This window comes from Acanthochromis polyacanthus, chromosome 16, assembly GCF_021347895.1.
Source record: "Acanthochromis polyacanthus isolate Apoly-LR-REF ecotype Palm Island chromosome 16, KAUST_Apoly_ChrSc, whole genome shotgun sequence".
Classification (NCBI taxonomy): domain Eukaryota; kingdom Metazoa; phylum Chordata; class Actinopteri; family Pomacentridae; genus Acanthochromis; species Acanthochromis polyacanthus.
The window spans coordinates 11,464,542-11,491,652 of record NC_067128.1 but is presented as its reverse complement, the minus strand read 5'-3'; the positions used below and the strand labels follow the sequence as shown (position 1 = coordinate 11,491,652).

General features: G+C 42.4%; 1 protein-coding gene across 5 annotated transcripts; it reads left to right on the top strand.

Annotated features, from left to right (window-relative positions):
* The first annotated feature begins 199 nt into the window (after nt 1-199).
* Nucleotides 200-27,111, top strand: cep170bb (centrosomal protein 170Bb). Of its 5 annotated transcripts, XM_051960627.1 has the most exons (20): nt 200-431; nt 5,084-5,221; nt 6,737-6,826; nt 7,584-7,664; nt 7,756-7,812; nt 8,143-8,260; nt 8,824-8,925; nt 9,696-10,208; nt 11,081-12,180; nt 12,891-13,067; nt 13,235-13,346; nt 13,678-15,408; nt 17,192-17,435; nt 17,558-17,714; nt 18,172-18,213; nt 19,683-19,820; nt 21,519-21,607; nt 21,902-21,995; nt 22,094-22,145; nt 22,845-27,111. In XM_051960627.1, exons 2-20 carry the CDS (start codon nt 5,117-5,119, stop codon nt 23,039-23,041), a joined length of 5,199 nt encoding a protein of 1,732 aa, XP_051816587.1. In that variant the 5' UTR covers nt 200-431; nt 5,084-5,116; the 3' UTR covers nt 23,042-27,111. The 5 variants fall into 5 exon arrangements, with proteins under 5 accessions (XP_051816587.1, XP_051816591.1, XP_051816588.1 ...); XM_051960631.1 differs by lacking the exon at nt 12,891-13,067; XM_051960628.1 differs by lacking the exon at nt 18,172-18,213.

The window sequence follows — 27,111 nt, the reverse complement described above, 5'->3', positions numbered from 1 at the left end:
AGATATCACAAGCTGCTTCACATGATACAGAGATCTGATTATTTGAAACTGGAAATTTTGTTCTGCATATGAGGGAATGAATGAAGAAATAAAAGGTTAAATCCCAACATTTGATCAGAGATGTGTACAGTAGTCTCCTGCTACTGTTCCACCCTTGATGCTTTTATTTTGAAGGCCCAGATGCTACTCTGCCTGTATCGCGGTGCGTCTTTACGCAGCGGGTGGCTGCTGGTGCGTCAGGAGGAGGCAGACAGAGATGCCATAACAGCAGCAGCAGGAGCAGCGACCGTCACAAGCAGCGAACCGATCCGTCTCCAGTCGGTCCGAGTCCGGCTCAGCGGGTCGCCTCTCATGCTCTGCCCGCCCCGCAGCGCGTCAGTCCGGGATTCAATCGGAGGAGAGCAGCGGAGGAGGCAGCATCTGGAGCGGAGGTAAGAGGAGGAGGAGGAGGAGGAGGAGGTGGAGGAGGACAGGGCGTGGAGGAGGGGAGCAAGAACCGGACTGTCTGTCTGTCCGTTTTCTTGTCTCTCCCCCTCTCTATCTGTCTGTCTGTCTGTGTGTGTGTGTGCACCGGCTGCTCTGCTCGGCTGCAGGCCGGAGCGGCTCCTCCTGTCCGGCCTGCAACCGAGGATGAAGCGCTGAGGCCCGGCGGGATGGTCCTGATGAGCCGCTACAGTGCCTCCAGCATCATATGGTGTGTGCGTGTGAATGTGTGCGCGCGCGCGTGTGTGGGTAGGTGGGTGCGGCCCCGTGCAGGTGAATCCTGATAGTGATGATGTCACAGAGGTGAACAGGTGATCCGCTCCAAGGTCGCATCCTGCCAGGTTCAGGAGGCTGCAGTTACGTGACATGTGTCCATATACTTACTGACAGGACAAATATCCAACCTGTCACTATACAGCATATATGTTTGCATGTACCAGTGTACTGTAAATCACAGATGAGAAAACATCTACGTTTCTTATTACAGATCTATTTTATATAAATGTATGACTGCACTAATTATTTGAATAATCACGTGATTAATTAGCAGCTCTTCTGATGAAGAAATAATCATATCAGTCACTCCCACTTCCAGCAGCTTCTCAAACATGTTGATATGCTGATTTTTTTGATACTACACAAATCAAACAACTGAAATATTAGCCTTTTATATCAGTGTTATTATGTTCAGTGATTAAGGCATTTTACAAACAAAAGCGATGATAGAATAACCAAGGAAATTATCAGCAGGTTCTGAGCTCATACTGGTGCTTTATCCAATTTCACTTAATCATTTCATGCAAAAACAATAATAAAACACTAAGCAAGCAAACAAACAAAAATATGTCTTGCTTATAGGGATTCCAGACTCTACATCCAGATACTATTGTAGGGTCTTAGCCTAATGTTATATGCAGGTAAAGTTGTATTTTGTAGATATATATTTGCAAAGACATAACAGTACCTTGACCGACTTTTTCCACGTTGTGCCTCTTATCAGTGACATTCCTTCAGCAAGTAGTCCAACCGGTTTGGCTCTGATTGGACAGAGCGTCTTCTCTGCCATTAATTTAACACAAAACTGTCTCATCAAAAATATTAGTTCTTGATTTTTATCCATTTTCTTGTGACTCATGCCAATTTGCGCTTTCACTCGTGCTCCTGCAGTCACAACTCAGGGCTGAAAAACAAACCCAGAAGCATTTGGTTAAGGAATCCCAGCTTTTCTTTTTGGTTTAGCTTCACAGTGCTCAAAAAAGAGCCAAAATCCCAAAGCGTTCTCCACCCTGCATTATTACTAAACTGTATCTGTGGGTACAACACAACCTGCTGCTATTTTTAGAGGGTTACAGAATGTGGCACATCCAGCCTTGTGGTGCTACTGTGGTCAAAATGGATGCAGCGACGTTCTGCTTCATGTCTGTGGCATCAGATTTGTCGGAGCTGCACCTGTGGGTTTATAGAACAGGTTCACTGACATCAGTGTCCCTCACTGTTATTTACTCTCCAATTCTCTATTTTTGCAAGGTGGAAATAAAAATATCAGTCCCTCCTGCAGTTTTTCAGATCTCAGTCTGATCTGCTGATGGAGACACAGACACTGATTGTATTTCTAAAACCTCCCAGTTGTCTCTGATCCATAAATCCATTGGTTGTTCAGCTCGGCTTCACAGCTGGCCAGCTGTTATTGACTGAATGTGGGTGTTCTTTTTCCCTCCTGGAGGTGAAGATGTTAAAAACAGAACGGGATGTTGAAGAGACACAATGAGGTTTTAAACACTTGTAGAGACGTGCAGTAAATCACCTAAAACCTCATCATCAAAACCAGCTCAGATGTAACACTTGTGTGTTTTTTTTTAAATTGGTGAGACATAAAAATCTCATTTACCAAAGATGTTAATTGGCAGCAATTATAGAGGCCTTATGATGAGACCAGAGTTAAAAATGGAGTGCATGATTCTGGAGAAAGATTTTTGTAATAACAATAAATTCAAATTTTAATTCCAAACAGAAATTGAAATGTAAAGTTCAAATATAAATTACTAAAAATTTGATACAGTCAAAAAATGTTAATGCTCAAAGATTTTTTTACATTGCAGTATAAATTATATCAGCCACTCCCAGGATAAAATCTGAAAATTAGTGAAATCTGCTGGTTCCATTCATGACGGATTCTCATCTTTAAGTGAAAAACCTTTGAAATATCCTTAACGAAGCCATAACACAGTAGCAAGAACAATAAATGGATGAAAAATTATCAAAAATTAATACAAAGATAATACAGTAAGCCAATACTTGTAAGGAACCAAACACTGCAATACATGACATTATAGTGCAGATATGCAATATAGAATACATTCTATCAGAAATACGCTGTATATCAATAAAAAAGTTGATATAAATATATATATATATATATATATATATATATATATATATATATGATGCAATTTGATTTGCTAATATAAACATTTTCTGCAAATAAGTTAACTCTGAGACAGGCTGTCATTTTGTGATGTCATTTCAATTGTAATGGAAATACAAGAACAATATGATTATATTTTCAAACTAGAGATTTCAAGCTTTTATATAATATGTAACATGTTGTGATTATCATGAGTGAAATGGCTGCAATAGCCATGTCATTTTTGGTAAGAAAGAACCAAAAAATTAGTGGAAAACATCACATTTCCAGGTGAAGTAAAATGTAGCATAAAAAACGTACACTAGGAATGAATTATTTTACTGTTACCTCTCAAAGTCTCATTTACGACATCACAAAGGTTAAAAAGATCTAAAAGGACCGAGCCATTTTGTTTGTTTCCTATCTACAGATCTAGGGCCCTGTAGGCATGTCCTGATCCGATCTGAAAGACTGGGATCAAGGCTGATCAATACATTCTAAATCTGACTCTTATCGGCACAAACCTCAATTCGACTATTTTGTTCACATCTGCTATAAAACAGGTGCTGTAAAGGGAAAGCGTAATATGTGGCAGGAAGCTAGTGATGCACATTTTGAAAGATTTCTTTTGTAAATACAACATTATCAATAAATAATTGAGTAAATATGTTCACTATATATGACACTAGGATGTAGAAACACAGTCCAGTTAATCCCACTTCTGGCTGGAGGCCATTAAATGTTACAGAAAACCGTGTCATTGTGGCCCATTGCTAGCTAAACCCCCTCAATGCTCTCACTGCAGTGTTAACCTATAAGAGGTACCAGATAATACAGCTAATGTACAATGCTCGAAGTGCATATTATGAAGTAGAATAGTATCAGGTTGGATCAGCAGTTAGTAGGAATTAAATGAATTAAATGGGTCAGATAACTTGATCAGCTCATCCCTGACTGTGTGCGAACACCAGATTTTCCTTCACTGCACGTACAGAACGAACAGCTAGAGGACCTGTGGGGAGATATTCACTGAATCTGACATGAAGCGTATTGGATTAGAATCATTAATCCACCTTCAAACAGAGGCGCACGTGCAAAGGATGGATTGAAACGCTGCAGAATCATGTAACAGAGCAGGAAGGACGGCTGTCTTTCACCTCATAGTCCTACATATCTTTATGTTTTATTCTACAAAAGAAACGTACTAAAAACACTGACCTCTTCCTGTCTCGTCCTCTATCCTCTCCCTTCCAGAGTGGTAACCTGCTGGCTGGATGTTAAAAGACTGAAAGCAGGGGACAAACCTTTGTTTACAGACAGATTTTAGTGTGATGAAATGAATGTGGGTTGATGTAAGATCCTCTGAAGTGATGGAAACTCTGAGTTCTCTGAAGCTGTTTCTCTTCTTCTTTGGTTTTCTTCTCCTCTAGCCTGAATTCATGAATCTGGGTGTGTTGAAATGAAACATTTTAAATGAAGAGCAGATTCTACAGGGTCTCTCATCTGTAACTGGGGATCATGTCATTATTGATTAGTCTTCTCATTGATTACTTGTTTGAGAGTCAGTCTAAAAAATTTAAGATGGCTGATGTTTTAGAGGACAGGAAATCCCCACCGTTCAGAGGACAGATCTGTGCTGAAAACTGATTTATTCCTCTTAATAATTTCTGCAGTTTCTCCTTAAAACCAAACCAAGTTTACTGATAAGTAATTAAATATCTTCACCTGGAATGTTTCAATGGAAATTTGTCATGTTGACTCTGCATCTTGAGAATAAGAAGCACATGTTTGGATTAAAAGTTGAGTCCGCTTCAGGTTGATTCAGGAATCTGCTTCCTGAGAGATTCGCAGGTTTCAGCTGAATGTGCTTCATCATCCTGTTTGCCTGCAGACACAGCAGTCGCTTCTTTAGCAAACCAAGCAGGAAAATAATCATTTAGCCGTGTCATGTTTCCTCACTGAACAGTGAGTCAGTTATATAGCATCAGAAATAGCAGCATCACTCGTTACAAAATGACACTACATCCAGACTGATGAGTTTCTGTCATGATGGAGTTTTACTGAAGAGCTGGAGCAAACTGATGCTGAGGGATGTGAAGCTGTTGAGAGGAAACAAAAGCAGCGCTGGCTTCAGCTGTGCCAACTGGATGTGGATCATATTCCTCTCTGTCTCTCTTCCTTTCCTCCATTTCCCAGGATGCTCTGGGGTTTCCCAGCAGGCCTGTGAAGATGAGTGTGACATCATGGTTCCTGGTGAGCAGCTCGGGCACTCGACACCGCCTCCCCCGAGAGATGATCTTCGTGGGCCGAGAGGACTGCGAGCTCATGCTGCAGGTGAGACTCGTTTCTACGGAGGCTTCACATGTGAACCGCACAAAGCCTCGATTCAGGACAGGAAACCACACAGCACAGATGAAAGCTCAGAGACACAGGAGGGAGCCCTTCACAGGATGGACATTTTGGAATTCATGTTCCTCAGTCTAATGCTGCAGACACACAAGGTTTAACTTCTGCAGGTTCACTGTGTCACAGTCGGTTTCTGGCATTTTAACTGATTGCAAATTCTTTTTTTAGTTCTATGTGTCCCTCAAACTGGATTTTAAACCTAAATGATGCCTTTGTTGCAGTTTATTCTCTGTAACAACTGTATGTGTTATTAAAGAGCCCATATCCTGCTCATTTGCAAATTTGTAATTGTATTTTTTCTGGTCCACTAGAATATGTTTACACATTTTTAACATACAAAACTCCTGATTTTCCTCATTCTGTACACTGCTAATAACCCTCTTCTCAGCCTCTATCTGAAATGATCTGTTTTAGCTCCTGTCTCTTTAAGGCTCCCCTCCTGCTTTGATTGATCAGCCGACCTTACGAAAGGGAGGCAACGTGTAAAGATACAATGACATAGCTCGAGTAGAAACAGCTCTATTGGGGAAATAATGGTGAAGTGCAAAGAACCTGCTCTCTTTTTGATTGAGCACTTAACACTCAGCCACCAGGCAGATGTTATTCAGATATGTTACATGATGATTTCGATAAGTAGCGAAAGAAAACAATGGACTTCAAACGGGGTGTTTCAGGCTGGCGAGGAGCAGCGTTTTCTTTGCGGGCGGAATATCTGTCTCCGTTGTGTTTGGATTTGTACATCTGCAGATGTTTTACAAGCATCTACATAAGTGACTGGGAGCAAGCCAAAAATCTGAATATGGGCTTTTTAAACCACAACCTTCCTCCATTTTTATAACACAGCTGTGGAGCCGCAATTGTTTTTTTTTTCAGTTGGAAATTTTAAAAGTCAACCATACAATGATGCTCAAAGTGCTAAAACATGCACAGAGCAGTTTCTTGCACTACTCTAACTTTTACCACAACTTGTGCATTTATTTTGGCTATCTATAGTATGTACTGTCACTGTATATCCTGTTTATTTCTTTCTTTAGTGCTACTTGTACAGACATTTAGACTCTGCTCTAATTTCAAACATTAGGATGTGTTTTAAATCACAAAAGTGCTGCGTCGTATGATGACCAGAAACATAAACTCTGTTCGCTGTAGCTGGTAGGATCCTGATGTGTTGTCATGGTAACAGTTAGTATTACGGGTGGATTCCACATGACCGCTACGACCTTCAGGATATCAAAGTGCTTTAATCCAATCGCTGCAATTTGCATCAAAAATCTCACTCGTCCTTCCTGAGGTGAGCCTCAGTCAGATGTGTGTTTAGATTTAGTGTGACTTCTACTTATGAAAGATGTCATTGTCTCTGATCTCCTCCTCAAATCTACTTAGAAACCACAGAAGAAGAACCTGTGTGTTGGTGTGACTTTAAAGTTGTTTCTCTGCTGACAGTCTCGCAGTGTGGACAAACAACATGCTGTCATCAACTACAACCCGACTACTGACGAACATCTGGTGAAGGACCTGGGCAGCCTGAACGGGGTGAGACACACACACACACACACACGCACACACACACACACACATACTACACAGCTTTACATTGTAATAGGTGTTAGGTATAAGGACAGGGAGGGACGATCAGATTTTTTTTTCTCACTAAAGTGCAATGATCCTGATGGTGGGTGATAAAACATCATACTTTGACGAAATATTTTTGCAAATCCGGTAATTATACTCTATATATTTTTAAAATTATACAATAAAGTCAAAAGGATACACATTTATTTCTTCCTATGAACATTTTTTCTAATTTCGCATCCCGTGTGATTGAAAATAATTAAATTAGTGGGATATAATTTTAAAGAATACACTGATACAAATCAGAAATGACTAGTATGTATACTTTTAGAAAAATAAGGAATTGAATAAATGATAAGATATGAATCACTAATTACACCTGAAAAATATCGATCACACTTTTTTCTTAATAAAGGAATAAACTGTTTAATTTCACATTTCTCCAGAATATTTATGTATTTAGTGAATAATTTATTTGATTTGATTTTTTTATTCTATTTTGTTTTTTGAAAAAAATATTATAACTGCAGATTCACTGATGGTGCATTTAAGAACCCTCAATCATCTGAAAGTGGTTCAGAGATTGTATTTTCACTGTTACTGATCTGTTCGTTTGCGACTCTGCTGACAATTTTCCAGTTACTGTGAGATTAAACAAAGTCATCAGAACCCTTGAACACAACAGAACTCAGTTTTTATTTGCTTTATTTCTTTTCAGACGTTTGTGAATGACCTGCGGATTCCTGATCAGACCTACATCACCCTCAAACTGTCCGACATCATCCGCTTCGGATATGATATCCTTCAGACACACTTACTGTGAGTGTGTGTATGTGTATGTGTGTGTGCTTCTGATGATTTTGATATTTTTCTGAGCCACCTCTCCACATTCTCACGTCTACGTTCTGGAGAAGAGTCAGCACAAAGTCCCAGAGGAGGCTTTGAAGGTCAGTGTGTGTCCTGTTCATTATTTTCTGGTATGTATCTTCAATCAGTCGGTTGGTGGTGCTGCTCAGTAGCTGCAGAGTCCACCAGACTGCAGTTAGTTTGCAGTACTGCAACCTGCAGCTCTCAGTATTTCCACAAGTGCTCAGAGTATCACGAGGTTCTCATCAAACATGTCAAACTGTCACTGTGTCCGTTTAATTCATCCAACACCACAGAGAAAACATGAACCAGCTGAGATTCACTATCCCTTTAATAGATACTATATGCAGTACTGTGAGTACTGTGAGTACATGCAGTACATCGATAAGCTCCTCTGTTTCTTCTTTCAGCATGAGAAGTACAGCAGTCAGCTGCAGATGAGTCTGAAAGCTTCAGAGGGGAAGAAGAGCGAACCGGAGGATCGTCCGAAAGGCGAGAAAACGTCGAGCAGCAAGAGCCTGACACAGGGTACTAATACTGCAAATACTACTGCAAATGATGTGTTTAGGGTCACTGTGGGACGTTTGATGTCTCTGTGGTTGATGTGTGGAGACAAGCCGCTGTGTTGCTGCTGATTCAGAGGTTTTGAGTTTGTGATGATGTTCAGCTGATTTTTTTTTTTGTCTTCGGTTTTGTTTCGGTTCAGCTCTGAGTCGACAGGAAACAAACAGATGGAGAACGAAGAAAATACTGTAGAGAGAGAGAGAGAGAGAGACAGTAAAATGCCTGAGATCTGCTCACACCAGCATGTAGAACATTGTGTGTCAGTTTCAGTTCATTCTGAATACCTAAATTATTCTGTATCTGTATTTCTGCAAGAAAATGTGCAAGCAGACCAGTAATCTGTCTCCTAAATCTAATGATCTATCTATAAGTAGAGCACCAGCAGTAAAACAAAGTGTTCTCTAAAATCTATAGATAGAAAGCCAAATATGAAAATAGATTGATAGAAGCTGCAGTCCATCAGTTTTAATCATTTATTATTGCACTGAAAATCAAGATAATAACAACAAACTGTTTCTCTCTGGCAGAAGCTCCAGTGTGTCGACCCACTCCTCTGTATGGACAGCCATCCTGGTGGGGAGAGGAGGATTATGGGAGTAAAGTCCAGACCAGCGACGAGTCTCATCCAGGTAAAAGATACATTTCATCATGTAGAAGTAGAAACAGATTCTGTTTGTGTTACGTCTGTCGAGTAAGAAACGTGAAACAGAGATTCACACATTTCAAGTTCTAATCCAGCACTCACATGTTCATCTATAACGTCTAAGTGTATACTGTACACCGATAACACACAAATTCACAATTTCATGCTTGGTGATTCACATTTAAGAATGTATTTCTAGATCATTTCTGAATTTGCTGTATTTACATGGCAGTCATTAGCATCACAGGTTTAGAAACATTTAAACACGGTAGCTATTGTTACTTACAGTTTCAGAACTTTTTAATAGCACAACTTCAAAGTTCTGTCCTGCCGACAGTGTAAACATCTTTAAACATGTTAAAATCCAAATGTATAAATGCGTTGTCAAAAGCAAAAAGGACTAAATAAGAAAAAAACTGCAAACTAAAGAGTCACAGTGAATGAATTTTTTGGACTTTAGAAAAAAGTGAAGAAGAGTGAAGTTAACAAACAGGTGTCAAGTTTGCTATTAATGTTAATAATGACTTTTATTTAAAGTTTGCATTATTTCAACTCTACAAAAAATATTCTTTTCATTTTATCAACCGTAGCCAAACTAGATAATAAAATATGTTAGATATATGTGTAAAATGCAAATATCTTGTTTCCTCACCTTATTCTGTTTGCAGTATTTAGATGTTATACCATTTTATTATTATTATTGATAATGCTATTATTATACCTAATTACCTTTAATAACTTCTCTCTAATTGTCAGACGTACAGAAAGATGCTTCGTCTGTGGATCCAGATTTTTCTGGATCTCTGTCAGAGTCCCAACCAAAGACCGTCTTCCCTTCTTACCACCGTGAGCCGAGCTACTTTGAGATCCCCACCAAGGACTTCCAGCACCCCAAAACCTCGGGGGCGGAGCTCCACGAGATCCCCACCAAGGACACAGACACGCCCCCAGCCCCACCCTCCCCTCCCACTCCGACCCCGCCCGTCGTCCAGAGCCACGCCTCCTTCACCATCGAGTTCGACGACTGCATGCCCGGCAAGATCAAGATCAAAGACCACGTCACAAAGTTCTCCACCCGCCAGAGGAAGCCCCAGGCTCCACCCAGCAAGACGACCATCACGGCTGCCCCTGCAGATGTGATGTCAGCTGAGAGCAAAGTGGCTGATTGGCTGGTCCACAGTGATGTCAGCATGATGAGGAGACGTCCACCGTGTGAAGACGTTTACAGCACCAAGAGTGACCTCGCTATGAACATCAAAACCCTCAAAGGTGAGAGTCATACCTGGGATCAGTCATATTAAAGGGTAATATTCGAGTTTTTACAGAGCAACAGTCCATCACAGTCAGTGTTCATGTTTATTCATATTTCCTTTATGGTGGTGAAGCCTGCTGACAGCAGTACCAAAGTGCTGGGTGTCACCACCTTAAGCTTTCTGAAGCTTTTTTGGTTCTCAAGAACATAAATTTTAATTATTGTCTTTCCCACTACGGACCTTTTGTGTAGCACCACTGGCCTGTCCAGAAATGTCGATTTTTTTTTTTATAGTAAATGTTTAACCCGAAGTGCAACATTTCTGTAAAATGTTGTGTCATCATTCCTGATCTGCAGATGTGATGATGAACCCATTAAGTTTTAAAAAAGAAGGCAAATGCTTAATTAATATTTCACTTGTACGTGTAATTGTAATCAGGCTATTTGAAGCTTTCTCAATCCTGATGTTTTTGCATTAGACCCAGCAGTTCTGCAGCTGACCACTATTTAGGATTTACAAAATGAAAATTCTGTTCAGTGTGAAGAGTTGAAAGCTGCTCAGAGCTACAGCTTGAACTGTTGACCTTCAATGGGAGCTTCAGATTAAGAATCATTGTCAGAAATCAGAATCAAACAAGACGTGATGCAGTGATTTGGTGCATAACATTGAACACTGACAAGTAGAAAGTTTTTAAGAAGGATAGTTTTTTTGTTTTTTTTTTTAAAAGAAAGGGTTGCAAGTCAAGTAAACAGTAAGTGTAGCAAATCCAAGAGATCGTAAATAGTAAGAAGCAATACAAATATTTACAGTGCTTAGGAAGAGCACGCAGTACATGGTGTAAACATTTACCACCAAGCAAAGGTTTGATGCTTCTCTTCCTGTTGCCAGGTCACCATCATGAGGATGGAACCCAGAGTGACTCAGAGGACCCGGTTCTTAAAGGGAGAAGTAAATCCCACCACTCTGTCCACTCTCACACCTCCATCCAGTCAGAGCAGTCCGAGGTGTCCCAGCAGGACGTCCAGTCAGGTCAGCCTGTCCACTGTCAGTTGCCTGCTCCAACGCAGAAGCTCCACCAGCCACTGCAGTACTCTCCCCCCAGACAAGCCCCGGCCTCACCTGTGGCCCCCGAGCGGCCCCTGTCCCAGAGCCCTCCTCAGGCTCCATCTCCCACAGAAGCACCCAAACAGGGGCCCCCTGAGCACCTCACCCAGCAGGCCTTCATCATTGAGTTCTTCGATGACAACCCACGCAAGAAGCGGTCGCAGTCCTTCACGCACAACCCTGCCCATGCGGACTCATACTCTGCTCTCAAGGCCAAGCTGGAGCGACGGAAAGGTGGCGAGAGGCCCGCGTCTGTGCACGGTCACATCCCTCCCACCCAGCAGGTGACGGTCCCTCTGAAAGGTCAAGGCCACAGCGGGCCCCAGAGGTCAAGCTCGCTAAAAAGGGAGAAGACGGAAGGAGAAGTGGCTTCGTCAAGTTCCTCATCTCGCTCCTCGTCGGGCATTGTCATCAGGCCTTTTGGCAGCGTTGGGAAGAAGTCGAAGCTCGCCCAGGAGTTCGCTGCCGAATTCCTGAAAGATTCAGGTCATAAGGACTCCTCCCCAACCAGAGAAAAGACATCACCTCCACCAATGTCGGCACCACCGGTGATGATGTCTCCTCATCATACAAGGATTCCCTCTCCTCAAGAGCCTCCAGCACTTTCCTCAGTCTCCTACCCCTCCTCCCCCTTACAGCCCTCAGCAATGTCAAAGGCCTCCGTCCCAAACAATGTTCCTGGCAAGACGGCCTCTCCAGTCCCTCTGTCAGACCCTACCATGTCCCCTATGGTACCCCTGGGCATCCGTGTAGGAGACCCCAAAGGATCCCCAAGGATGATGAGGAACGAGGAGGACGACAGTCTGAGTGATGCTGGGACCTACACCATCGAGACAGAGTCGCAGGACAAAGAGGTGGAGGAGGCTCGCAACATGATCGATCAGGTGAACTCACAGTGAACATGAAGTGTGACAGTGTTTAGCTTTACGGATTACTGTGTCATGTAGCATACATGGTTTCTACTGTTGGTAAAAAAAACAAAAAAAAAACATGCCTTTAGTAGTCCTGAGCAGTAAAAGGCATAGAAACAGCTTCATGAATAATTACTCAGGTCAGTGTCATTGTGACCAAAATATAAAACTATTTAAGTAAAACAGCAGTGGGTCAAAAAATTAGTGAGCAGCAGATTACCAGGTGAAACTCTTATTTGTTCTGTTGCAGTAAATGTAACGATAAACCACTAGCTTTGCATGTTCGCCTGACTGTTGCAGCTAGCCAGCTAACATAAGTGCAACACACACATTACTTTAGAGCACCTTTGTAGGGTTGATGGTATAGGGAACATATAAGGTTGGATGTGTTGAATCCCTTATTCTCCTCTGTCTGTCCTGATGGCCTTCCCCTCGCTGCCTCTCCTTCACTTTGCAGTAAAACTATCATAAAAACATTGTCAACATTGTAGAAGAGATCAGGGACTGTTGCCTTTTAGTGACAAAAATGAGTATGATCTGAAGCTAACTTCATGTGAAAACCAGCTTATATTAACTGTGTGTCTTAACTGGCCTTAGGGATGCATGAAACCTCTTGTCCTTGTTGCTCCTTCCTGTTGCCGTGGTCCTGCCCCCATCCTCATGCATGCCCTGTGCTCTGACAGGTGTTTGGTGTCCTCGACTCTCCAGAGTACAGTGGTGTGAACACAGGAGTGTATAGACCTGTAATAAATGATGGCAAGGATGAGCAAGCTAACCTGCCTAGCGATGGTAGCACTGTGGACCCCTTGCATGGCTTTATCCCAGCTGCTATCAGCGGCCCACCAACAGGCCCCATACAGGTAAAAACCTCTGGAAAACTGAATCAGAACCTGGAAGAACACCTGTGTAGCATGCTCTGAACCCACTGCATGCAGACGGGTGTTGTTATTCCCTGTTTCTCCTGTTACGCACAGTGTCTGTTGGACTCTTTGTTCCCACATTTCTATTGTTTGGTTTTATTTTTTAGGTGCCGGCTGCAGCAGGTCTGGAAGGACCTAAGTGGGTTTCCCGTTGGGCCAGTCTAGCAGACAGCTATGCCGAACCAGGTTCCACTCCACCTCAAGGGGAATGCCTAGAAGGTGCTGTTAAAATTCAGTCTGAAAATAACTTCAACACGATGTGTAAAGGGCTGAGTATCAAGTATTTATGCTTTTCCACTCAGCATGAAAATAAGATCTGTATCTGATCACTATTGTCACAGTTTTGAAACTATTTATTGTGATGATTTTGATAAATTTCTGTCTTTAAGTGAAGACAAAACAAACGATACACAGATCAGATCATGTAGATCTTCTGTTTCAAGGTGGAAAAGAAATATAAAAATGCATGATATTTTTTCTTGAAAAGAAAAAAAACTGTCATATAATTTTAGACAATTTAAAGAACAAAAATCTGAAATTGTTTTTGTAGATCTGCGGTTCATGAACCGGTCGATGGGAAGTTACAGCTATGACAACTCAGAGTCAGAATCAAGCCACAGCTCAAGGACAAGACGGCTGCTACCCCAGGTGCCCCCAGAAAAGCTGGACAGTGTTGCCCCGAGCATCCTCATTCGCCATGAATCTTACCAAGGTCAGGAACCTCTGGACAAAGTCTCCAGTCCTCCCCGCCCACAGGACTCCACCCAGCGTCTGTCGGTTCAGGATGACGTGGATCCAGACAGCCTGAGTGATGCCAGTCGCTCAGATGACACACCTGTTCTGGAGAAAACAAAGAAGAGTCAAACCAGGGCCGGAGCTACATCTCCAGGAGCCGCAGTTCCTCAGTTTAAAGGTCCAGAGAAAGTGTCTCCATCCACCAAATCCACCTCCTTCTACATCGGTTCTGGAGACCATCCAGGCAAACCTGATCCGGCCCGAAGCCCAGTACAGTCTGAGAGGACACGCGACCCCCCGGCAAAAACTCCCCCTACCACTGTCCTGATCCGACACCTGAGTGGACATGAACCCAAGAGGACAGGTGTCAAGCCCAACAGCTCTGCTCCAAATCTGCAAACACAGGACAAGGATTCTGTCCCTACTAAAGACGGCTGCATGTCGTCCTTTGTCCGGCAAGAGAGCTTCACCAAAGACCAGCCCAGCGATACTGTCCAGATGAAGAAGCTTCCTCACATCTCCAGCCACCCGTCCATCAGAGACATGGAGCAGAGGAGGGAAAACATGCAGGACACGCAGCCCTTCCTCCAGGAGGCTGAGGGAACTCTGTCCTCGCTGGACACCAAGTTCCCCTCCTCCGGTTCCGGTCGCAGCTCAAAGAAGGGAGGCTCCTCCAGCCACATGGACGACTCTCTCTCTGGTGAGTCGGATGTGGACACGGCGAGCACTGTGAGTCAGGTGAGTAGCAAAAATGCTCCAGTCAGCTCCACTTCTAAAAAGCGTCCCGCCATCAGCAGCCTTCAGAAGGAGAAGTCCTCTTCCAGCCCATCAATCCAAGAAAAGGGACGCCAACTCAGCGCCCGCGAACGGCTTTCTGAGAAACGCCGGACCCAGGTGACTGCCGATGCGTCAAGCAAAGCAGAGGCAGCAAAGCGCTTCCAGATGCGCCGCAGTGCAGGAAACCGTGGCTCTCTGGATCTCTCTGAAGGCCAGCAGGGTTCTGGTCCACACTGGACTGAAACAACGTCATCTGATCATGAAACTTCCCGTCCGTCCAGCCGCAGCAAGAAAATCATCGCCCCTCTTCAGAAAGAAGACAATGGAAAGACACCCAAGACAGCGACTCAGCAGGTTCTGACACGATCCAACAGCCTGTCAGCCCCACGGCCGACCCGGGCGTCAATGCTTCGTCGAGCGCGCCTGGGCGAGGCCTCAGATAATGAAGGTGCTGAGACTGACCGGGGCTCCCAGAACTCTGACCATATCACTGCACCAGCCAAAGTGTCCTCCGAGGGGAAGAAGCTGTCCAGGCTGGACATATTAGCAATGCCCAGAAAGAGGACTGGTTCTTTCACGGCTCCCAGCGACAATGAGACGTCCTCCACTGGCCGGTCCGGTTTCTCCAATCGAAACTCTGAATCTGTCGTCGCCACCAGGAAGACGTCGGTGGGCGACGCCCGGCAGGCTGCCAGCAGAGGGGGAGGAGCTCCAGGGAAGCAACCATTGACCCGTACCCGGTCCAGTGGAGCCAAGTACCCCAGCACTGGTGAGTCCTGTGTTTTCAGTTCTTTAGAAATGCATCAAATTTTGGTCAGAAATAGTCTTTCCCTTGATTTCTCTGTGCTTATAGCGAGGGTTTTTGACATCTGTACCACGCCTCTAGAATAAGGAACATAGGGCGACCCTGCTGTGACCAAGTCTGATGTCCAGGTCGCATCAATTTGCGGTGTTTTATTTGCCAACATATAACGCTTCGTACCTCTCCGAGAGGATTTACTGCCATTGCTGTGTCCTTAAATCAATTGGTCAGTTTTAATTTGATCGCGTCACTGCAAAAGTAAAAGGAAAACTCCACATCTGAACAAGCATGATGACGACAGTATTAAAAAAACACCTACACTGACTACATACTGTCTGTTTCATTTAGTAATGCAGATTTAAAAACATCCAGATGGAGTTTAGAATTTACTAAATCTCTTGCATTTGTTTATTAGAGTGTTTTTAGAGTTTATTTTTATTGTTTTAATGTCTTTGGGAAAACATGCCTCACTGTAAATCTGCATCCCAAACAAATAGTGGGTTTATGTGGGATATAACTCAGAGTTTTTTTTCAGCTTATCAGTAATGCAGCAATACAATGTCTGCTTCACAGATATCCCTCTACTGTAGCTTTACGGCCTCTTCTCTGTATTGCGCTGTCTGGTGTTGATGTGTATCAAATGAGACAACTCTGTGTGACCCCATTCCTGTATGTTCCGCTTTCCTTTGAGAAATATAATTCTCTTTTCCTCTTTGTTGAACAAAAGAAACCAACTTTAAGTGGCAGTACAGCAACAACAGACATACAGTCCACCGACATAAATGATGATTTAAATCAGGACCTATCTGATCAAAGAATATGTCAATAAGATAATCTGATAAAACGGATAAATCTGCATGACACACACATCTGATAGATAAAAATGTAGTGAGTTTTAATACCCAGATATTACTGAATTAGGATTGTAAATGACTCTCTCCCACTGAAAGCACCACAGCTGAGCACAGATTTGTGTACGCGGCGTTTATCTGCTACATTAGAGGTTTGTTTAAACCGGCTTTGTTTTAGCATTCTGTTGGGAACGTCTGCCCTTTTACCATCCTCGTGGATCACATCACTTTTGTCCCTGGCGAGCTACTGCTGTCGAGCCATTGGAGTCTGTTTCTGTCGCTATGGAAACACAGCTTCCCAGCATCAGTCTCCTCAGTCATGTTGAGGAATTAGGATGTGGCTGTGCTCCACTGTATAAATCCAGATCCTGACTGGAGCTCAGAGCAAATGCCAAAGCAGTCCAGTGACACTGGATTCATTGTAGTAAATGCAGACACACCATGAGGCTGCTGCTATGCAGACACAATCTGGTGTTGTATCACATTCAGAACAGTGCAGTTTAATTCAGCTACTGAATTAATTAAATAAATATAATGGTTTTGATGAAATATCCTGATTTTAAGATTTTGCCAAGTTTACCGACATTTCCAATTCTCACTTTTTTCTGACATTTTTGGCTCCAATAAAAGATGTAATTTTGGCAACAATTTAAAAAAAATCATTGAAAGCATGCCGTCATTTTTAGTGATGTTGAGAGTACAATCAAAACAGAATAAATAGGGCAAACAATGGAACACAGTTAAAATCAGCTACATTCATGAGCGGAGTTGTTTGTAATCAGTCATGGTTTTATAATGGTTAATGCCCATCACAGTGCTGGAAGGATCACCTGACACTGGAACATGTACCATGCAGAGGTTCTGGATGACAATACTAATCTATAATGAAATATTTTCAGGTTCTCGTCGCAGACAGAAGGGTTCGGACTTTTCCTCTTCTTCTGAGGAAGAATACGAGACAGGTGCCGGCACTTCTAAAGCCAAACGCTCCTCCCATCCACCCACCTCCGCCCAGACACCTCGCAGCCATCGATCAGCCGCCACGAGAACCAAGTCTGTCTCCCTGGAGACGGAGGAGGACGAGGACCAGAATGATATTGACCCTTACCAGAACTGGTCCACGCACAGTGCTGAGATTGCTAAGTAAAAACGCAATGAAATATTCAAATATACCTTTCATCGTAGCTGCCCGGTTGTCACTGGCTTCCCTGTGGTGCCACTTTATGTCATTCAAACCTCCATGTCTGTTTGTGTTTCCACCACAGGCTCAGTCAGGATCTGGCCAAAGACTTGGCCATCCTGGCGAAAGAAATCCATGACGTTGCAGGGGACGGAGACTCACCAAGCTCCGGCATGGGCACCACCACCTCGCCCAGCTCACTGCCCAACACGCCGGCCTCCACCATCTCTGCCAGGGAGGAGGTGGGCCATAACCATCCCTCATTCTGCCACAACCACCACACATACTTTAACTTCTAAAACTGGGAACACACAACAATTTTAAACATTATGATAGCAGTGAACTGTCAAGTGACCAATAGGGGGCAGTTTGTGAAATACCAAAGATATCATGAGATAATGTGTCAGAGTGTAGGACTAAAATGTCTCAAACTTGTTTATGTTTTCCATTTGTGATCAGCAACAATGTGTTTGTGATGTTGATAACCATCATAATTCTAAGCAGTCAGTAGCTGTGCACCTGTGTTCCCAGTTTACATTATGAGTCTTCTTTGTGTTCATCTGTCCATCATTTGTATTGATTATGACAGTGGAGTTTACTCAGAGGAAAAGTCTTGTTGAGTTCTGGTTGCAGGCTGAATTGCAGGAGCTTCATCATGCTTTCGAGTCTCATGATTCATTTCTCTGTTCTGCTGCACAGACGCCATCTTATCCATACTTGCGTGGGGTTCGACCATCTCAGGTGTCTAACTCTGACTCATCACTCCTACTGCCCTGTGATTGGTTTTCCTCCTCCCATCACTGATCCTAACACTCCCCTCTCACTGGTGTTGGATTGTTTTAAAACACATTTGATTTCTGATTTTGAGATTTGAGTAATTCTTTATGGAAGGTCACTAATGACAAAACTAATGTGCTAGCACAAACCAAATTTAAGCTGGAATCAGTCTGCAGGGTTGAGGTTTTTAACTGCCAACCAAACATTTCATTCTACAAACCCAACAAAACGTAACTCTACCCTGCCCTTAAAGGGTCCTCAGGAAGAATACTCTCTCTGCATCTGTGATTTAGAGCACAGAGCAAAACAGTTGACCCCAAGGCATCTGACACAGATATGAATGAGACCAGGACTTTCTGTCACTTCTAACTTTCTCTCTAAGTGATCATTCTTTATGGAAATACCTCTGAATTCAAAATCCCAGTCATTTATAACTCATTTAGTGATTTTGTCAGACGATATTGCAGTTAAAAAATCAAAAGTTTAGCATTTGTAAATGAGAACAGCTTTACATCTGTTTGCTTCTCTTCTGCTCTCTGTGCTCACTTAATTCACTAGATGACACGCTGGAAGAGCATAAAGAACAGTAGAATGTTTGGGTAGTTTTGCTCGTGGCTGAGACATTTTAGAGTTAGCAGAAGCAACTCTGGAAGGTAAATATCATTAATTAATTAAACTGTGATCAATCCAACTCCGTACATGATTCTACTATACCTGAACTAACGCTGCCCTACTTTATTTAACCAGATCTGCTGAAAACTCCCCAAACTAACTAACTGTATCTTAACATTCCCAACCCAAGCCTACCCATCTTACCTCTGCCTGCTCACTGTCCTAAACTACAATACCTGGCACCCTCTGCTCTATGTAACTGATCCCAGCCCAGTTTTACTTCACTCTGTTCTACCCAATGTCACCCTGTCACATCTGTCCTAACCCAGCACCAGCTAGCAATATAATCAGATTCATGAATCGACCTTCTTTTCTGCCAGTAAGAAAACAAGATTCTAAGTGCCCATTAAATGACCCTAGAATCAGTCCCCACTCACTGCCCAGTCTTTATGTCCACACAGATTCCAGCTCAGATTTGTTTTTCGCTCACTCCACAGTTTTGTTGTTGATGAACTTCCGTTGGCCTCCACCGTTAATGAACTGGTTGTGCTGGTTTGGGGACAGTTCATGGAGCTGTGGCTGGTGACCAGCTGGGTTCTCCTGCACCCCCACGTCTCCCTGTTGTTGTTAACACGCTGTATCCCAGCAGTACTAAAATTCACTGCATACACTGTTGCCTTCCACCATTGCAGCTGCATGTTGACTTGGTGCATGCGTTCACAGAGCACCGCCATCACTGACCGGCTGCTCGCTGGTTTGATGATGAATATTTACGTAGTGGTTGGATCACCGGAGCCAGACTTCCTCTATTCTCTTTCCAGCTGGTCCAACATATCCCTGAGGCCAGTTTAAACTACCAGAAGGTTCCTCCAGGTTCTACTGCTGTCTCGGACCTGGACGCAAATATGAATGAGCCAGACCCCAGTTCTAAGCAACGGCGTCCGTGGAACCGTGAAGAGGTCACTGTCTAATCCCAATGAGGCTACGTTCACTCCGCAGCTCAGTGTGTCTAAATCTGAGGTTTACGTAAGAAGTTTTTAGACCCTGTGAATGTATGTTAAATAATTGTCCTAACCAAGTCTTAAAATTAAAGCTAGCCACTTATTCTGAAAATCAGTCACAAACTTGCTAAATGTACACTTTGAAATGAATGTGCTTAAAAAAAGTTACTAAAATTAGATTTTAGACTAATAAACTGTTATACAACAACATAATTTAAACATTTTATTTAAAAAAATCAAAGTTAAGCTTTCAAAGAAAAAAACTGCTGTGAAGTTTATTCCACAGCATCTTACCTGATTACAAAGTTCCATGTTTCAGCAGTGATGGCTACAGTATTTTACTTCCTACCCAAGCTAATATAAATACCACTTCAGCACATTTTCAGCACTTCATCTTTCTTTGCATTGATGATGAATTTAGCCCAGGCGTGAACTAACCGTGACGTCACCCATTGGTTTCAACGCTGAGAAATTGAAGCCCGGATTTTGCTACTTCCTGGTCACCATTTTGGATTTTTTGGAGCCAGTGACGTAAAAAGCGTCATCAAACAGGCTGGACCGGAGAGCAACTCGGGGCAGGACTAGTCTATGGGACTGTCAATCAAGTATAGCCACGCCCCCTGGCTCCGCCAACTTTAACGATTTATTTAAAATTCAGTATTGATTTATTTTAAGATCGGCCACCTGATCTCTCATTTTGACCATGAAAACTAACGGGAAAAAAATCCTGAGCTGTAGAAAATCAGTCTATCAAATTTGATTTTTTCCACAAATGAATTGGGGTCTATGGAGCAAAAGCTTGTTGGAGCCAACCCTAGCGGACGGCGTGATATTGCAAGTTTTTGACACTTCCGGGTGGGCTTCAACTTTGGAGCCAGATGCTACGTCCATCTTTATATACAGTCTATGATTTAGCCTCTCTGCTCTGATGGAACACCAACAGCCCCCCCTAAAGGCTGCACTGTTCATTACAGTCAGAGGTTAAATTAGATTGGAGCTCACCAGAGCAGAGATGAGTCTCCTGGTATCCAAATCACATTCTGCTGGAGTTCAGCTCCATCTCGTTCCGTTTATCAGCATAGTATGAATCTTGCAATCTGCTTTGCACTGAATGTAGAATTTTTCCTTCTTTACATTACATTTATTAAGCAACGGAGTCCAGAGGCCGTTTTCGTTTTACAGATGTGAAGCAGCAGCAGTAATTAATTTACTATTTCCATCTGTTCAAGTGTCACTGTGACCTTACAAATCCCAATTTAGCCCCTGATTACAGCTACATGGTGACCAAACACCACCCTTGTGATTGATCTATTCTTGGAGCATTACTAGCATTCAAGCTAAAGAAGTTTGTCTTGAGGGCAGCGCGAGACAAAAAAGCAATGAGTCGTTATGTAAGGCCATGTTTTTCACTAGGCAACAAGAACTGACAGAATAAATGATTAATAAAAGTGATGAAATCAAACTGAGCTGCCATGTGAACGTAGCCAAACTCAACAGTTCACAATGAGCCTTAACATGACTGCGACTGCTGCAGTTAGTTTTGGTGTGCTGGGAAATAAACTGCTGTTCATGTCAGTGCTGATGTGGATGAAACATTAGCAGCTGCTGCTTTGGTTTCATCTGGTTCCTTCTATGTCTCTAAATAAACTCTTTCAGGTGATTCTGGACAACCTGATGCTGAATCCGGTGTCTCAGCTGTCTCAGGCCATCCGGGAGAACACCGAGCAGCTGGCTGAGAAAATGAAGTAAGGAAGCTCTTGACTTTTAAACTGTAGCAGCAAATTTAGTCACTGCATTTATTGTAGCTGTGTAATTTCAAGACAAACCAAAAACAAAGGAGTGACAAGTAAAGTGATGAAGAAGTTACAACAAAGAGTTTCTTTTCCAGTTTAATTTGGGTCAGTTTGGTTTGTGTCCATCTTATTTTTGGTTCAGGTCCATCGACGCTTTGTACAGCAGAGTCTCCTTATTTACAGGAGCAGTTTCTGAATCTTTCTGCTGCAGTCTGACTTTCTGACCCGGCTATGTGTTTGTCTCAGGGTTTTGTTCCAGAACAAGGCGGAAGTCTGGGAGGAGATCGAAGCGAAGATCAACTCTGAGAATGAAGTCCCCATCCTGAAAACCTCCAACAAGGTTCCTCTGCCCATTTATTAGTTATTCCAAATGACACTCAGAATGAAACACAAGCACAACTAGAAACTTCTGTCCTAATTGCTGTTTTAATGTTGCAGGAAATTACCTCCATTTTGAAAGAACTGAGAAGAGTTCAGAGGCAGCTTGAAGGTAAATGCACATTTAACTTGACATGTTTTATCCTGTTTGAGTTCATGTATATTCTTCATTTTTATACATAATTCTGTTTAATCTGATCAGTATAACAGCACCACAGAGAGCATAGAGGTTAATCAGCCCCAAGTTAGTGAGGCTGATTAATGAAACAAACAAGAAAAGGACAAAGAATTTAACTAAACATTAACTCCAGTTATTTTTAGTTGTGTTATTTAATGTCTAAAAGAGCCAAATCCTTTAGCTTTTTGTTGAACAGCATTGACACTTTGAGGGTGGGTCAGGATATATCCATTTTCCATTGGAATTGGGTCACTTTTAACCCATGTTGTGCATCAAAGGGTTAAAAACTGATGGGACAGAACAGTTAACAGTGTTATGTGTGGACCATCCAAACTCACATAAGTATTCCCAAGAACAGATCTCTGTTGTACACTGTCACAGCTAAAGAACAATATATTCTGCCTATGAAATAGTCCACAAAATACAGAATGGACCAATAAATAAAGCTTCACCGTTTCCTCTTTGTCTTATCACTGTATTTGACTTCTGAGATTTTATGTAACAACTACCACCAACTCAAACAACTGCACAATTACAAAGTTTTTGTTGAATGTTGTCAAAGACAATTTTTAAAGCCCAGTGTTGCCGTGACATACATGAATAATGACTACCGTCTGACTGATGTTGTTGCAGTTATAAACACCATTGTGGAGCCTGGTGGGAGTCTTCAGACTGCAGCCGTCGGGACTTCATCTCTCGGTCAGACTCGACCGTCCTCGAAGGAGAAAAAACCCGCCGCCAAACCCCGTGGTTCCACCTCAACCTCCAACGCCAATGAAAGCACCAAACGACCACCTCGTGGACCCGACGGGGGCCACTACATGGCCTGAGCGGGCCACCGTAGCACCTTTGGAGAGTAACTGTGCATCCACACTGCCAGCAGCCTCTGTCCAAGGATCTGATTACTGGCTGTAGCACCCAGATCAGCTCTACACTGAGGTTTATTGTGCAGTTGGGAAGGGGCATTAAACCGTCTAAGGCTAGTCATATAGGTTCATCAGCAAACCTTTTTAAAGTAACTCATCATCTATCAAATTGTGTCCTGTTTTAAGGGGTTATCTTTTTAAAAGTTCATATTCAGTCCTGAATTTGTCGGCTCAAACACTCAGAGACCTATAATCAAGAAATTAGGTTTATATTAATCTTTAGTCAGTGTCCGACAGTTCATTGCACACTGAATTTTACAGTGGCATTATCATGTTACTGTGTAGAAGCCTCAGAGCTTACAATATGATGACTTTCTCTATTCTAGTCTCATTGGCACTCCAAAAAACAGCATTGTTGGCACAGCTGCTGTTTGGTCTGTGCGGTTAAGTATGTTTGTCACCAGATTGAACTCTAGACAAAACATCCTCAGCAAATGAGTCAATTTCTCTCCCACATTCTGAATATGACCTGAGCAGTCTTTCCATTTCCTTTGTGCATTGCATTGTGGGATACTACTGTGCTTCAGCATCGCAACTCAGATTCACTTTTTTGTAAGCATCCTCTCTGCACAATGTTGTATGTAGTCAGTTTCAAAAGCTGAGATCACATTTATAAAATGTCGTCCAGTCCTTTTGTACATTTTCACAGCTTCCTTCTAGAGTTGTGCCCTAAAAGGCGGCCTAGAGGTTGGCTGTAATGACTGGTAGGACTCATACTGGTCGTAACATGCAGTTAGTTTCTGGACAGATCTGCTGTTGGTGCTGTGGATGCACTGAAACTGTCCAGAACAAAAGCTCTCATTTGTATCCAGTGATTCAGTCAGTAAGAACAAATGCATTTTGAGTCTGTAGGACTGCTTCCACGTCGCACAAGCTGAACAAAATTTAGTCAAAGCTGCAAAAAGAAGCGGCTGCTCGCACCACAGTAGTACTTGGATGATGTACAAAAGTATATTGATAACCTTCGTGCTTTGATAATCTGTTGTTGCGTTGCATTTGAACAGATGATAGATTGTGTGTTTTGAGAAGTTTGTCTCAGTTTTTCTGTCTGTATTTATGAAGAGAGAGTCGTAGCTTTGTGCCCATCAGAAGGTCTACGCTGCCTCGACGCCTCGGCCTTACAGGCAGCAAACGGCAGTCTGAACTCGTCTGTAAAAGTGAAAAAGATATAATGTTCTATTTTATTGAATGTTTCTGAGCTCTGTTGCCTGTCCTGTGACCGTCAGGCTCTTTTATTTTTGCCATCTCGCTGTGATTGTTGCGTTAACTGTGAAGCTGCTTCAGGTTCGTTGTAGCTGAATGTTGCGAGTGCTGAATGTTGAAGAGTTTTCTGTGAAATTTCAGTTGATCTCAAACAAATCAGCATAACTCCAAACCAAACAAATTATCTAACCTGAGACACATCACCTTTACAACCACGATGAATGATTCCCAAGAAAGTCGACAATCTGCTCTCTGACTGCGGAAACAGTGAAATGAGTCAGTTTTGTTTGATGCATTGCTCTCCCAGTTGTCCTTTAAGCTCGATTAGTCAATAGTTAACAACTCAAAACCTGAAGCACACAGCAGTTGTTTAATTTTAAGACACAGAAACAGGAACTGAATTCATAAAAGAAGAAGAATCTGCTGATATTCTTTGGAAATCACGACTTTAATTAATGAGATGAAGATTCTCTGATTATGAGACAAATATTTCATCATTTTCTCCTATTTATGAAATGAGGATCCTGTAAGAGTGAATTGCAGAAGTCGGAGCTATTTTAAGAAATGTCTGCAGTTTTATTGCAACAAAGCTGCAATTGTGTTCAAGTACAACAACCATCCATTGTACAGAGACATAGTGACAACTGACCAACAGAGTTGACCTCAATTTCTTTGAATTAGAGTGATTTACTGGATACACTAAGTAGATCTCCCTATGGTTGGTACAGAAGATAGACCTAAGGCTGTTATAAAACATCAAATGAGTCCTTTAAACCCCTATTTTTGTCTCACTGAAGTTTGTGTAAACTTTACAAGTTTCTTTATGATTTTTACGTATTCACACGCTGTACAGTTGTGATTATCACCCACAAGTCGGTATTTTAGTGCCTAAAACCTGACTTCTATCAAAAGGTGATGCAGTATTTATTGTTGGCGCCATTAAAACGGGCTGTGTGAAAAGCTAGGAGTTTATAGTATTAGTCATGTACAGTTAGATTACTTTCCAAAGCCGAAAACATGATATAGATTGTTTTTGACCTTTGAATTTCTTGTAAAAAACCTTCCTCTATGAACCTCCTTTAAGTTTACATCAGTTTTAGAAAAGTGCTATATGAAGAAAGTATTTAGACTTCTAAGTTGTTGGACCACCACCTCCTCAGACAGAGGTGGAAGATGAAGTGAAGTACCTGTGTGGAGTGTATGTGTGTGTCTGTGTGCTGCTGACTGTGCTGTTGTCGCTGTGTGTTGAGCTGAAGTTTGTGTCTTTCTTGCTTTTTGTGTGTTAAAGCAGCTGAGACCTCTGTGTGGAGAGTGCTGTAGAGGTAGAAGTAGGAACAGGAGCTGACTCGCAGACAGAGATCAGATTAACCTTGCTTAGCACAAACACTGGAAGCAGGAGGAAACTTTTAGCATAGCTCCATCTGAAGAGAAAAACAATGACCTTCCAACTGCATTGAGTCTGTCTGATTGACATGTTTGAATTGGTACATATCATCACTGATTTTCTTTATCTAAACAAAACTGAGCTTAGAACGTCCTGCGGAAATTTGCTATTTTAAGTCTGCATTATTTAAGAGATTTGCAACCGCTACAATCACAAATGGTGTCAAAATCTCGCTTCTCAAATGACTGTCATGTGCAAATTGCAGTTGTGCAGTTTTCTTCCATACTTAGGCATCAATCAAAAATATGCCGTTTCTTTTGACGAGCTGAAATGGGCTCCTGGTTCAGTTCTGATCAGACACTTTTGTTTCATGTTACATTCACTTTCTTGCCTCTGTTTACAGTCTGTTTCAAATAGCCACTTCAAGAAAGGAATCACAAAAACAGCCTCTTTTTGACAACAGTCGAAAATGCAGGCGAATATCAGACGGCCCAGGATCGAACCCTGTGGCACTTCGCAGGTGAAATGCTGGTTTACATGTCATCTTGTTAAGCTAACTGCTACTGTTTTACCTTTCATGTTGCATGGTGTTCACTAAACACCATACAACATGTAGACCAGACAGACTGGGAGTTGATGAAAGGTTGCTTCTTTTCTACCTCGTGGGAGCAAGAATAAAAGTTTCCCTATGCCTTCAGTCTAAGCTCGGCTAACTAGATCCTGGACGTCAGAGATCAGTTTGGAAAGGACAGACTGCAGGCAGATTTAAATGAACTGTTGCTGTAAAATGTTTGGTTGGAGGGACAGGATGTGTTAGTTTTCTTTTGTAAAGTGCATGTTTCCTGTAGCTTGAGGCAGGTGAGAGTTTGAGGCTAGTTCACCAAATGTGCACTTTTTCATTTAACAAACACCTTGTGAAAACAGGTGGAGCTGAGACTCTTATGGCTTCTATTTGTTTGGTCATGATGTTTTCGTGCTCTGCAGCCATTCAGAATGTATTGATTTATCACCTGCCCACAACACAAACCTGATTGGCCATTGCTGTGATGATGTAACTGCTGCTGCTACAGGTGATTGGTCATTTGGGCTAGCTGCATTTTTGTGTTTTTGTTACAGTGCATGCAACTCTGAACCAAACAAGCTGTAGAAACAGGCTGAATAGATGAAGCAAACCAAACATTTACTCTGTAAGTGTACTGTTATTAGAACCCTTTTTTATGCATTTGATCATATGAAGGTCAGTCGACCGCCGTGTTTCTAATGGAATTAACCTTCCAGTTTATTTATTAAGTTGAAATGATTTACAGATATCTGAACTCTCATGTGGTCATCATCATCAGGATTTCTTTGTATCATTGTGTCATTTGTAATAAACAGATTTCATGCA

Coding starts and splice junctions, on each gene's coding strand:
- cep170bb (XM_051960627.1), top strand. CDS start 5,117: ATGAGTGTGACATCATGGTTCCTGGTGAGCAGCTCGGGCACTCGACAC. Junction 7,665..7,755: donor TCATCCGCTTCGGATATGAT/ATCCTTCAGACA, acceptor ACCTCTCCACAT/TCTCACGTCTACGTTCTGGA. Junction 8,261..8,823: donor CAGCAAGAGCCTGACACAGG/GTACTAATACTG, acceptor TCTCTCTGGCAG/AAGCTCCAGTGTGTCGACCC.